This window comes from Pleurodeles waltl, chromosome 11 (genome assembly GCF_031143425.1).
Source record: "Pleurodeles waltl isolate 20211129_DDA chromosome 11, aPleWal1.hap1.20221129, whole genome shotgun sequence".
In the NCBI taxonomy this organism is placed as follows: Eukaryota; Metazoa; Chordata; class Amphibia; order Caudata; family Salamandridae; genus Pleurodeles; species Pleurodeles waltl.
This window is the reverse complement of record NC_090450.1, coordinates 29,879,146-29,893,373: the sequence shown is the minus strand read 5'-3', so window position 1 is coordinate 29,893,373 and position 14,228 is coordinate 29,879,146. Positions and strand designations below refer to the sequence as shown.

Below are 14,228 nucleotides of genomic sequence, written 5' to 3'. Positions count from 1 at the left end.
CCCCCAACTTTTTCTCCAAACTCAAACCCTTGTGCGCGCTGCGTTAAATATTTGTCTGCTATTTTTTGGCCTGTAGCCTCATTTGCTGTCGCTTTTATTATGGCAACCTCTTCCTGTGCTTTCCTTATATCTACTCCAGCTTCTATATATATAGCCAACTGTCTTTCTGCAAACCGCAGCTTCGCTTGGGACTCTATTATTCTCCCTTGAGCCTCCTTCTGCCTTTTAATATTAAACCTTAATGTTTCTCCACAAATACCAGCTTTCAGAGTGTCCCAAACAATCTCTACTGAGGCTGACCCCTGATTGAACCCCAAGAATTCAGTTATCCACTTACTCATATGCTCACAATATTCTGGATTTTTTAAAAGTCCCCTTTCGAATGTCCATCTGCTGACTTTTGGTTCTAACCCATCCAGTTCCACATCCAGCACAAAAGGATTATGATCTGACACCATCCATGAGTATAACTCAATCCTGGCTTGTTTTAAAAATACAGGGCAGATTAGAAAATAATCAAGTCGTGCTAATTTCACATGAGGAGCCGAGTAATAAGTATATCCGGGGTTGGGTTTGCGCAACTTTACCCAAGCATCCACCAGCCCTAATTCTTGCTGAATAGCACCCATTGCCTTATACACCCGAGGTTTACGCCCTTGATACTTCTCAGTTGTGGGTGCTAATAGATCCTGTAGTCCCTCCCACGAGCCATTAAAGTTAAAGTCACCACATATGATATAGGGAGGGGCTCATCCTGTTAGCTCGATAGCGAGGGTATCAATTACTATCGGATCATCCGTAACTACCCAATATATGGAACATAATGTAAAGCTATTATGGCCGTAGCTACATTCTACTATTACCCATCTTCCACCGGTATCGGCCTTTTGCCGAGTAAATTTTAATTTACTAGTCTGGTCTAGAATCGCCACTCCTTTAGTTCTAGCTTCTTGTTTGGACCAAGCAATTGCCTTCAAACCAAGTGAGCCGAGGATCCCAGAGTTTTTATATTCCACGTGTGTTTCTTGCAGGCAGAAAATATCTGCCTTAAAAGTTTTCAATTCTTCGGCAACTCTCCTTCTTTTATGAGGATCGTTCAGTCCACATATATTGATTGACATAATTCTGAGTCTAGCCATACCCCTTCCTTTTTGTAATTTCAAATCTTTTCTCTTTGAAATCCCTCAGGTTAACATATCTGACTGCATCAACTCTTAAGTTCCCTTTCCTTCCTTTTCCACTTCTTTGCCCCATATCTCTTATCTCCATTAATCGTTTCCTTTCCATTTTCTTCCCCTGATTTGCCCCTATCGCTCCTCCCCCAGCCCCTCCTACTTTCCCCTTCCCCTTCCCATTCCCCTTCCCTCACCCAGGGCCAGTCGCCCCTTGCCCCCTCCCTGGCCCCCTCCCTCCCCCCCTGATACTGGCTCCCCATTCTGTTGAGCAATCAGACCCCACATGGCCTGAATGTTGGTGTCGTGCGTGCATCGACCTACCCCCACCCACCGGTACCCCGAGTGCCTATGCCTTCCCTATTTCTTCTATACTCTATACATTCACCCCCATCAGATATTCTTTTGCCTTAATTTCTGACGTGAAGACTCTTACTTTTCCACTCATTATTGTTTTTAGCCTAGCGGGCGCCAACAGATAAGCCTCCCCTCCTTTCTCGAAGAATGGTTTAATAAGCTGCCGGAGCCGCCATCTCCGCTCCACTGTAGCGTGACAGAAATCGGGGCGGGTAAAGAAGGTAACGCTAGACTTCCATGGGAACCCAAGATGGGGGGACATCCAGAATCTGTTCTCCAGAATCCCTTGCAAACCTCATAATTTGTCCACATTTTTTTTACCACCCAACGTTCCCTTAGGTCTCACGATAAAAATGCTATCTCACTTGTGTGGGTGGGCCAAGTGATTGTGACAAGGAAGGGTCCAAAATTTATTGTGGATACATCAAAATTATCTATCACAAAATGGCCTGTTTTTGCAAGGGGGGGCGCTCATGTTTTTGGTCCCGGGATCTGGGACCATGTAGGGAAACCTACCAAACTCAGACATTTCTGAAAACTGGACACGTGGGGGAATACAGGGAGATGTGGTTTGTGTAGATTCTCTCAATGTTTTCGGACCCAGATTCCCCTGCAAACCTCAAAGTTAACTTAGAAATCACATTACTACCAGGGCTCCCCTTAATCTCCCAATAAAAATAATACCTTACTTGTGTAGGTGGGCCAAGTGACAGACAGGGAAAGGCCAAAAATGTGTAGAAATTGAGGGGGAACCAAAGTGGGTCCAACAGGGCTGTTATTTTCATACGTGGCTGTCGCTGCTTTGGGCACCCACACAAGTGGGCCAGATTTTTTTTATCAGTGCAGATAAGGCAATGCTGGGTGGTAGGAATTTTGTAAATTCTTGCAGATTCTGGAAGTTTCTATCACAGGGATGTATGGAAAATGCATGATTTCAGGCAAGGTTGGAGTTCTGCAGGACATTGTGGGTACAAAAATGGAGTGCATGTGAAGTACCCACCCAGTGGCATAACGAAGACTTCCTGCACTTTAGCAGTGCAGAGGAGCCCCCTCAGCACAGTACACTGTGCACGGGCCACAGACCCCTGCCTGGGTCCAGTGGGGAGGGGATACCCTCAAGGCACTTCGCTGCCCTGGACACCACTCTGGACTCCCCCAGATGCTTAGTTTTCAGAAGTGTCTGGGTCTGGTAGGTTTTCTAGGTGGAAGTGTACCCAAGTCCCAAAAGTGCAGCCGCTCACATTGACAAAGACTGTGTCCCCATTTATTTGGGTGGGGGTATGCCCATGGTGAGCCGCCCCTACCCCTCTTTTAAAACAAAATGATTCTGTGGCATCTAGTAGGCTTTATACTCCCCTACCCCTCTTTTATTTTAAAAAAATCCTGGTGCCTAGTGGACTTTCTGCCCCCCATGGGCCTATTTTGGGGGGTGGGGTCGTTGTCGTGCCCATTCCGGGTAGCCCCCAACCATAGAATTTTCTAAAAATAAAAATACAAATAAAAAAAAATCCCTGGTGCGTAGTGGGCTATCTGCCCCCATGGAGGGCAGATTGTGGCAGTAACCCCCATTCTGCCCCCAGAGGAACAGAAAGACTTTGCCTATTTTTGGGGTGGAGTCATTGCCATGCCCATTCTGGGCAAGCCCCACCCCTATATTTGTTTCAAACAAAATAATCGCTGGTGCCTAGTGGGCTTCCCCCCTCCCCTTGGGGGGGGGGGGCAGATCAGGGGTAGTTACCCTATTTGTCCCCAGGGGGGTAGAAACAGTTTGGTCTCCATTCATGTGGGGTGGGAGCATATGGTGGGCAGCCCTCACCCCCAAGGTGGGCAGAAAGACTGTGCCTATTGTTGGGAGTAGTGGGGGTATTTCTACACCCATTCTGGGCACCCACCACACTTTCCTAGATACAAAAATAGGTCCTGGTGCATTGTGGGCTTTCTGCCCCCAATGGGGTAGATTAGAGGTTACTGGCCCCCTCTATCCCCCAGGGGAGGCATAAAGACTGAATATTAAGCGGGGAGCAAAAGCCCTTGCCCAAGGGGCCACTCTCCCCCTCCCTGGTGTCTCATGAGCGGATCCCTGATCCAGTGGCAATACCCAAAACAGAATCCACTAGAGAAGGGTACCATTGGAAAGGGGAGATTCTTCCCTTTCCAATGATACCTCTCACGTCTGCCTCAGTGCTCAAGGGGCTGAAAGAGCTCCCTGAGCACTGAGGCATTGCGCACTGATCACCATTTTAGTGAAAACTTAAAACTCTTTCCCAGCTCCTGAGGCTGTTTTTTGGAAAAAGGAAATTCCTCTGCTTTGAACAACAGAGCGATTTCCTGGACATGTGCAGAGGACGGAATAGTTCCGTCCTCCACACATGACCACCATGGCTGAGAATGGAACTGTTCCATCCTCAGCAAAGAAGCAGTTAAACCATCCAATTATAACATATGTGTCACCCCTAAGGTAGGCCGTAGGTGGCCCAAAGGGCAGGATGCATTGTAATTAAACGGTTGACATGTATTTTTAAGATGTACATGTCCTGGTAGTGAAAAACTCATAAATTCATCTTTATTTACTGTGAGGCCTACCTCTCCCATAGGTTATTTGTGGATTGCCTTATTACATTTAGTAAGTGCTAACGTTTGATTGGGAATAGGTAAAATGTCATGTTTTGTGTCTGAGAAATCATAATTTAAAATCCTCTTTTATTGATAAAGTTGGATTTTAAGTTACAATTTTGAAAATGACACTTTTAGAAAGTTGGCATTTTTCTGCCCTAACTACTTGGTGCCTATAGCCTATTCTTGTTTCACATGACTGGGTGTAGTTGGCAGTTGGACTTTGTTTATTACTCCCAGACAGCCACACAATAGAGGAATTACATGTCCTGGATGGGCCATTACTGACAGGATCGGCCGGAGCTGGGTAAAGCCCTACTTGCAAATCAACAAGCTGCACCCTGCCTTCAACCAAAGGACTTGTTAATACGTCATTGTTCATGCAGCATGCCTTGAGCCAGGGCAGGGGAGGCAGGAAACTTCAAGCACTTCAAAGGTAATTCTCTAGAAGCATCTCCTACTTCAAAGAAGGCACTGGGTATACAACTAGAACCCTCACACCTACTCTTCAGTTCAGCACTCTATGAGGACTGTCTTCTGCTGGTGTCTGCTATGTACTTCAGAGGACTGCTTTGCTGCACCTGGAAGGATTGCTCTGCTGCCTAAAGCCTGCCTTAAACTCTCAGAGGCCTGTCCTGCTGATTGAGCCCTGTTCCATTGCTTGAACCCAGGACTATCAGACTGACTCCAGGAGCTAGTCGGCTGGCCTCACGATCAGACAGAAAATGCTCCACCCATCTTAAATCTCCACCCGGACGCAGCTTGACTGTGTCCCACGTCTGTAAGTGGTGCCTCTCCATCCTGGATCCATGTGAGCGGTGCTAAGATGTCAGGATAGCCAAATCCTAAACTTCTGACTAAAAACGGCTCTGAGAAGTAAGAGGAGAACAGGACCAACCTGCTTGTATATCTACCCAAGGTGCATCGCCAGTCAGCCTTACTCTGCAGCACTTTGCAAGAAGTTCTCCAGAGCAGCAAACCTGTTCCAGGGACCTTTGTGGAGCTCTTGTCGGCTATTTCCTCAAGCCTTGTTCCGCTGGAGATTTTCCAGTTCCATAAAAAAGACTACGGGCCAGATGGTGAAAGCTTTTTAGCAGTCGCAAATGATCTAAATCGCAAAATCGGGCTGTTTGCGCTTGCTAAAAAGAAGTTTGGTGTGTTCCAATGCAAAATTGTCATTTGTAACTTGTTACATAGTCGTAATTTGGCATTGAGATTCAATATTAGGAAGCAGTGTGTTTAGGGCATCCCTTCCAAAATCCAAATCATAGTAGTACATTTGAATGTTTTGTGACCTAAAAATGGTGGCAGAACATTCACAGGCTACCACCAATTCCAAATTGGTGATAACCCATTCGAAAATGGGAAGGGGTCCCAAAGTGGTCCCATTAATTTTTTTCATTTTCTTTTTTTAAATGCAGCCCGTTTTCCTGTAAGGAAAGCAGGCTGCATTAAAAAAAGATTGCTTTATTTAAAAGCGGTCACAGACATGGTGGTCTGCTGACCCCAGCAGGCCACCATCCCTGTCATTTTGTGTAATTCCCAGTGGGTTTCAATGAGGTAGGTTTATTTGTGACCCACTGGGAATCACAAATGAAACTCAAACGAGTTTCGAACAATTGAATGTGCAATTTCCATATTGCAATTCGGATATAATCGCAATTAGGAACTCGCAATTTAAAACGTACAGTCATCTGACCTTATGTACGAGCATGGAAATCTTCACTGCAACTTCGTCCAGCAGCTCCCTCACAGTAACACCTCCTCCTTGTCCAGCAGCCTTGTCCCACTGAAACTCTACCTTCTCAGAACATTTTTGTTGAAATTTCTTCTAAGCATGAAAGTCTGCGCCAACTGGCCCAAATCCACTTTTTGTATCTGACTCTCGGTCTTGCACAACTATATGGCCACAGTTGGACCTTTGCTTGTTTAAGTTCTAGTTTTTATCTTATTATCAAACTTTTAAAAAATCATTCCTCCGGTACAACTGATTGGATTTTTGTTGTTTTGGTGTGAAATAATTCAATAAAATGTACTTTATTTTTCTAAATTGGTGCAGGGTTTTCATTGTGTTGTGTTTTCACTTTATTACTGTGTAGTTCAGTATAGTTTTAAAACATTGTGGGCCATATTTAATACCATTTAACGTTCTGAATGCTTTAGTGGCTGAGCCATGATACAGAAAATGTAATTTTTGATTTACAGGTATTTGGTTTGAGTTTTTACCAAAAGTAACTCAAGGCAGCACTGACTCACATTATGTAGTATTTATAGAAAGAGGAAATGCCTTTAAGGATTGTTTTTGTGAATGAGGGTTTTGCTGATTTAAAGGAAAATATATAAACATTGACACATTCTTGGAAGGATCTGCCTTTCCCTTTACAGTTTTATTGCCAAGTTACTCTGTCTTATATTTCTTGCTCTTTCATTCTGCCTTTCTTTCTCTTAATGTGTCTCTGATGTCTCATTCACCACAACACGTTTGTGAATTTTTAATTTCCCCCTCTGTTGATTCCCAGTTGGTAAAGTTCCCACATGGTTACAGAGACCAGTCATATTTCACTTTAATCACCTCTGATTTTCAGATGCATTTTGTGATAAGATCAGCATGTTTACCCTACAGATTTTTTACCCACAATACAGGATTTGTGTATAGCTCCTAGCCCCTCTCATCGTGTAATAATACCTCATTAAAATTTTCTGGGATGGGAGCCAATCAGATCCCCAGAATGTGTGAATCCCTATGTGAATCCTCTCTGGATCTGCATATTTTGAAATAGCCAACAAGAAAGGTTTTAGGTCCAATCACAACTGTCCACCTTTATACCCTCTGTTCCTCCTTGAATAAGATCTGTGCATAAGTTGCAGATTAATCGTCAAGATATATGTCGAATTAACAATAGAATGCCCACAGGCACCTTCTAGTAACACAATGATCTCAAGAACTTCTCAACAGAGTTACACCATACCATAAAAATATTCTATCAAGTTTTGTGTGATTCAGTGAAGTAGAGCAGAACGTCCTATTTGTTTCTAATTGAAAAAAGCTACTTTTACTTCACCACGTTTAACTAATCAGCACAAAATTTTAGATCAGAAACTGAGCTACAGGTAAAAAGCAAGTTCCACATTTTGTGTAAATCTGTCAACTTGTGCCAAAATTGTTAATCTGAAAATAATTATATATTACTGATTTAAGTGTGCAGAAGATAACAAGAATCAGTATGGACTATATGGGGTATTTTGAACAGTGCTTTTTTTTTTTTAACTGGGTGTACCTGCAGAAAAGGGCAAGAAGGCTTCAGTGGTCACAAAATGTCCCTCCTTATCCAGGAAATTTGCTGGATTGAACTGATGGGGTGTCTTCCAGCATTCAGGGTCATACATAGCAGAAGGTAGATTAGGTATAACAATGGTACCCTGCAAGAAATAAAATCACACCAGGTATCATAATCATGATCATTGAAATATTGTCCACTGTTATGTCCATACAAGATGACTAACAGATAGATTTGTTTTTCATGTATCCATGTGAAACCCCCATGACCTATCATTTCTCATCACCACTCTTTCACTTCCTGTCTGGTTAGAACCGGATTCTCAACTTATCAAGTACGTTCCAGAAATATCTGATCCACCTACCTGACCTAAGAGGGAGGGCAGGGTTATAGTCCACTTTGGCAATAATGAGTAACACTGTCAAGCTATAACTTCCTTTACTAAAACCTAGACCCGTCAGTTGTCGTTAGTGTACATCTGAGAAACTGTTGATTACAGAGTAAAAGTCAGTGCATTAAAGGTGCCCCTCTAGGCACTGAAGCAATTTTATGTACATATTACTACGTCTCTAAATGCTACGTTGAGACTTTAGTCATGATAAAATTTTGCGAACACTAAGATGTAACAAAACTGGTTATACACAGGGCAGCTAGAATTATGGGGAAATGGAAGAGCATAATATGCAGTAGGGTTGAGCAAGAAATTCCTAATTATGCATCATAACATGCACATTTTGTGGCAGTATTATTTCACAATTTTTCATTTTGACATACACTAACACTGTGGAAATGTTACAACTCATTAGTACCAATGTTATACCCAAATAGAACCAACCACCTGAAAGTGGAACAGTGAACCTTTGAAAATAGGCTGCCACCACTGGGCAACATGCACTTCACTCTTTGTCATGTATTTTGATGGGGTTAAGCTAGAAAGATTTTTTATTCTGCAAATAATGCAGTAGATGATGGACAAGGTGGCAAGTGCAGTAAATCAAAAATTATGCAGAAAGGGTATGTCACTACTGGATACCATGCATGACATTCTTTTTTTTGTAACATTTGAACATTTGTGCTAGAAATATGTTTTATTAAAAGCTGCAAATTATTCAGCAAATAGTGACTTATGTGGCAAGTGTGCTAAATACAAAATTAGGCAGAAAATGCCACAGGTGCAGAATTGTGGCTCTAGACATACTGCCAGTATGGAAGCATCTCTTCTCACCTGTGCTATGGCCTCTCCTTAGTTCCTGTAACACAGATAAACAATATATTGTTGGGTTCACTCACAGTCCCTCAGTGCTGGTGTGCACAACCATGGGGCCGTAAACCCTAGTGTAATGGGCTATGTCATGGCAGATTTCCTTATAGTCTCTTCAAGAGTAAAATGTTTTATATGCATCTCTTGGTGAGAGTTCCAAGCTCAATTTCGGTTGCCTGGTGGAGCTTGGAGCTGTCGCCAACCGGGCTTTGAGTGCTATTCTTTTTATTTATTAATAACTCGATATCTTCTCCTGCCTGAGTGCATTTGTTTTATCTGAACCTAACCTAATGTTGGCTAAAAGAATGGGCTGAACCTGTAGAGGGAACCTGAAGAGCAGCACCTTCTTGGCAGTATACGCAATATTGAAAAGCGTTTAACCTTCCTTCATTTCTAGTTAAGCGTGAGACATCCTTTTTTTAGCAGCCTTCCCCTACTGTGATTGCTCTATGGTGTCACACTGAACTGAATCCATGCATATGTAGTGGCTGTTGGATTGCCTGGGCCTTCAAACATTGAGTGTTCGCTCATGTGCTTTTGACAGCGACAGCCAGATTAATTTCATATTCCCCACTGAGAGTGCCAAGTGCTACATTGGCTTTTCCTGCGCTGCTGTTTTCAACAACATTCACGTTCCCCATTAAGCATTCATCATAAATGGAAGCATAATGCCATCCTTTTCTGCTTTGGCTTCTGTGTCCAGTTCTGACAGACGCATGGAGAGTGGCTGTGCTAGCTCCCACTACTGCTCTGTTACTTACTGCGGCTAAAGTAATTGAACAAAATAAAGCAGATACATCATTGGCTAGTTTGGTTGGATTCTTCTTTGGGATTGGCTTAATCTCCTGAGTTTATTCAAAGCTAAGAGTAAGGATCCTCCTCAAACAATTTTGTTGTAGATAGAGCTAGTGGGCACTTAATTGTGAACTTTTCCTTAATTTTCTTTCTGCAACATTCCTTTAATAACCAAATATTACACAAGGTCTTGATGTTTACCAAGGTGGTATAAAGCATTGTTTTGTGATTACCATTAATCTGAAATTGTTTAGATTATTGTACAGTTAACACTATTAAATAAACAATATCTTATATTAAGGAATCCATAAAGTGAAATTAAAATCTTCCAACCACTTTTTTAGGTGAACCAGACATGCATAGATTAAGGTGGAAACAATGGTTAGGACTTTGGACAGGTATTTGATGGTACTAAATGTGACCCCTTAGGGAAAAACATATGCTATGTAATTGCTTTAGAACAGAGGGTCAAATAATATTTGATCATTTACCTGTGCTAGTTACCCGAGCCCAAGTTTTCTGGGATGAGTTTAAAGAAGCAGTGAACAGTTTGTAAATACACTTCAAGTAGGATACTAGTATAATAGTGAACAAAACACAGATTTTAAACACACCAGTAAGTTCAAAATGAGTCCACTGATGGATTTTCAGCAGAGCAGAGAATCCTTGTTTCCACTTTTCATTTCATTGGAACACTGGGTAATTACTTAAGGGATTACATTGTAGTTAAGTGTTTTAATAGAAGAACACACAAAAGACTACTTTGAAGCAGGAATCCCAGTTTGGAAGAGATTTTGGAAATTGTGAGAGGAAGATCCATAATGGCATCCAATGAACTAAGGACGTGCAAGTAGTAGAAACAGTTAATGCTGTTTTGTTCAAAACTAAGCATCCAGTAAGTTCAAATAATGAAACCAAGAAATTTGAAATCATTGGTGCTGGTGCGGAGGAAACTTGCTACATATGTCCGTAAAAAATCATTGTCCTGCATAAAGTGCAAATAAAATGTATGATTTTTGAGCATGTAAAAACATGCAGACGATTGTATTAGCTTATGAAGAAAGTGACACCACATAAAGGTCTAAGAAAATATGTACAGAAAGCAGAAAAGTAGTGTTATGTGTCAGGATGGCCAAGATCGTAGGACAGTTGGACAAGCATGGGGATCAAGTTTGCAATATGACAATTGGTGATGTAAAAACTGATGTCACCTTAGACTCATGATATCCTGTCACTATAGTGACTGACAAGTTGTACGAGAAGGAATGAAACACATAAGCTTGTTGCCCTTAGCATTCATACTATAGCATTTGGAGGGTTTGAAATTGATTTAGCGGTTATTTTAAAGAATGTGTTAGACATAAGGATAGAACCATGCACACCATGCTCTATGTAGCAAGGAGAAGTTACAACATACCAGACTGGAGGGACCAAGGAGCAGTTGGTATGGTTTCAAGACCTTTGATGGCTAGCTCAATCGAACTTGTTGTCACAATAGTTACTCAAACTTTATCTTTAAAGCACCTTTTTGACACCTATAAATCATTATTTGGAGATAAATTTGAAAAAGTGAATGTTATGAACATAAAATTGTCCTCAAACCAGGGGCTGTTCCAGTGATTCATAGGGTATGGAATGCTCTGTTGAGTGTTAGGAGTCAACTAAAAAGAACATCTGCATAAATTGTGTAGTGAAAATGTGATTGAAACCAGTTGACACCTCTCAATGGCTTTTTATATGGATCTGAGGTCCCTAAATAGATAGAACCCTAAATAAGAACATCCTGGTAGACTGTTTCCCCTTACCTAGGATCCAGGTAATCTTAGCTCAATTAGGTGAAGCAAACGTATATCTGAGAGCTGCCTACCACCAGGCTCAGCTCAGTGAGGAACCTTTCCTCACTAACAACATTCATTACCCCATTTAAATCATATATATTCCTTCGTATGTAATTTGACCTGGCCTCAGCAGTCTCAGTTTTCCAACAAAAATGTATGTATTATATCTTAGGCGGAATCAATGTGTTGGCCTACCAGGATGACATCCTCATATCTCCTGATACTGAAGAGAATCTTTTGCAAGTGCTGCACAGTATTTGATACTTTCTAGATCATGGTCTTATACTTTACAAAAAAAGAATGTCAATTTTTGTTAAAGGATGAGGAATATTTAGGGAATCGTATTTCAGCTGAAGGTATCAGACCAAAAACAGATTTGGGAGAGACCATAATAAACAGCCCAACCTCTAAAGGCAAAGGCCAGTTAGTATCTTTACTAGGTTTTTGCAAATATTATTCACATTTTGTGAATAATTGTGCATTACGAACATCACCTTAAATTAAATTATTATGAAGTGGTATTAGAAAATCTTTGGGAATGGAGGAAAATTATACTTTTAAAAACCTGCAAGGATTAATAGTGGATATTCCTGCATTACATGCTTATAAAGCTGACATATCTTCAATAGTAGTCAAGTCAAGTCATAGTACTTTATTTGACTGCCTAAAGCCATAAAAGTGCATATCATAGTCAAAAATAATAAATTTCTTATACCATTGTTAAAAGAATAAAATAAATAAAATAACATATACCATGATAAATACAACCAAAAGGAAGAATCAATATGAACTACCCAGTTCAAATTCAATATCTCTTTCTAATTGACACAGAGCATTTAATAAAATTAATCATCACATAACACACCTCAGTACCCCCTAACTCCTGTAAGAAAGCAAAAACCACCTTGTAGGATCTTATATTAGTTTGTATAAAATTGGGAGTAGAAAGTGTTTCCTTTGGTGATTTGCAGGGCTAAAAAAAGGTGCAGTACCCATTATTGTTCCGAAGTTCTAGCTCTCATGTCTCTGGGCAACAGATGATATCATACTAATTTGTTAAATACAGCCAGTCAGGATTATGCAATCGTAAACCAGACACATTCCATGAGATTACTTTAAGGCACAGTGAGACAGCAGGGCTCTTGGTCAGAGCAGGAGGATCATCCACATGCGGAGAGCAGGCCCCTAGAAGAGTAGGAACAGTCCTGGTGGTGCTGTGTTGTCAGTCCATCTGGTCCAGCCTCATACCTGTCAGACACCTGAAGATTGTACAATGGGGTCGTATTAGAATCGCAGTATCCCACAATTGAGGTTTGCACAGGTGATGATCTGAAAAGGCCACCCAGGGAAGATAAAAATAACCAAGAGGTTGTGCTTTGATGTTCCCATCTATCAATCAATCAATCAATCAGCTTTTATATAGCACAGCACTGGCACACCTAGTGGTATCTGGGCGCTGAAGGTGCGATGTCTCATTTGAAGAGGCAGGGTTTGAGATTCTTTCTGAAGTCCGTTATGAAGGGTGCTGTTCGAAGATGGAGGGGCATGTCGTTCCAGGTCTTGGCAGCGATGTAGGAGAAGGTGCGGCCTCCACTGCAGCTGAGATAGAATTGGGGGTTGTGAACACGGGCTGATGCGAAGGAGCACATGTGCTTTGCGGGTGGATGGAAATTCAATCAACGGTTGATGGTAGGCAGTCCTTGATTGTGTAGGGCTTTGTAGGCATGTGTGGGGATCTTGAACTGGCATCTCTTCTGATGGGGAACCAGTGGAGGTGTCTGAGGTGGGGAGTGATGTGGGTCCAGTGGGGTGGTCCATGATGAGTCTGCCTGCCGCATTCTGTATGGTCTGAAGTCGTCTGAGTACATAGAGAGTGTTGCCATAGTCAAGGTGGCTGGTGACGAGGGCCCGAGTGACAGTTTTAATGGTGTCGGTTGGGATCCATCAGAAGATTCTGAGGAGCGTGTGAAGGGTGTGGAAGCAGGAATAGGTGACTGCATTGACTTGCCATTTCATGGTCAGTTTGCTTCGCTGTCGAGGATAATGCCAAGGTTGCGTGCATGGTCTGTCAGTGTGGGTGTAAGTCAGATTTCTGCTGATCACCAGCTGTGGTCCAAGATGGAAGTGTCCTTTCTGAAGATCAGTACTTCTGTCTTGTCAGAGTTGAGTTTGGAGCAGCTTTCCCTCATCCAGTTGTCTGCGTTGGTCTTGGCATTGCAGAAGTTGGTTCTGGCATTGGAGGGGGTCTTCAGAGAGCGACAAGTTGAGTGTTGTCTGATTATGAGATTATGTTGAGGCCGTGGGATCTGACAATGTCTGCGAGGGGGGTCATGTAGGTGTTAAAGAGGGTGGTGGTGTAGGATGATTCTTGGAGTACACTGCATGTGATGTGAATGGGTTGGAAGGTTAAGAGAGGCAGCCGGATGCTCTATGTGTGACCTGTAAAAAAGATGCAATCCATTTGCACGTATGCTTCTAAATACTCCTAAGCAACACTCCATACGGGCAGGAATCGCGTCCCTACACTGGCTCCCAGTGGAGAAAAGGATTCAGTTCAAGGCCCTATGCCACATTAATAGAGCCATATTCGATAATGGTCCTGAAATGCTTAAAACGTTGGCATATGTCTACATTCCAGCCAGGCCACTCAGATCCTCCTCAGCTAAGCTGGTCATAGTGCCAACGGTGAAGAAAGCAAGTTGGGGAGGAAGATCATTGGCATATCAAGGTGCTTTGCTTTGAAATAACCTTCCTCTCAATATTAGATCAAATTCACAAGAGACTTCTTTTAGGAAGGATCTGAAGTCTTGGTTATTTAAAACTTAAACTCCTGCACAAACATAAACAGTACAATCCTGCTATCACAGTATAAGCGCTACAAGGCCTCTGGGCAGTTTAGGTGCTATATAAGCAA

General features: G+C 42.1%; 1 protein-coding gene across 1 annotated transcript in view; it reads right to left on the bottom strand.

Annotated features, from left to right (window-relative positions):
• Positions 1–14,228, bottom strand: part of LOC138265294 (cytochrome P450 2J4-like) — a 241,757-nt gene that overhangs the window by 33,054 nt on the left and 194,475 nt on the right. The window contains exon 8 of the mRNA XM_069212900.1: positions 7,421–7,562. Within this exon, the coding sequence (XP_069069001.1) occupies positions 7,421–7,562 (142 nt within the window). The remainder of the gene's footprint in view (positions 1–7,420; positions 7,563–14,228) is intronic.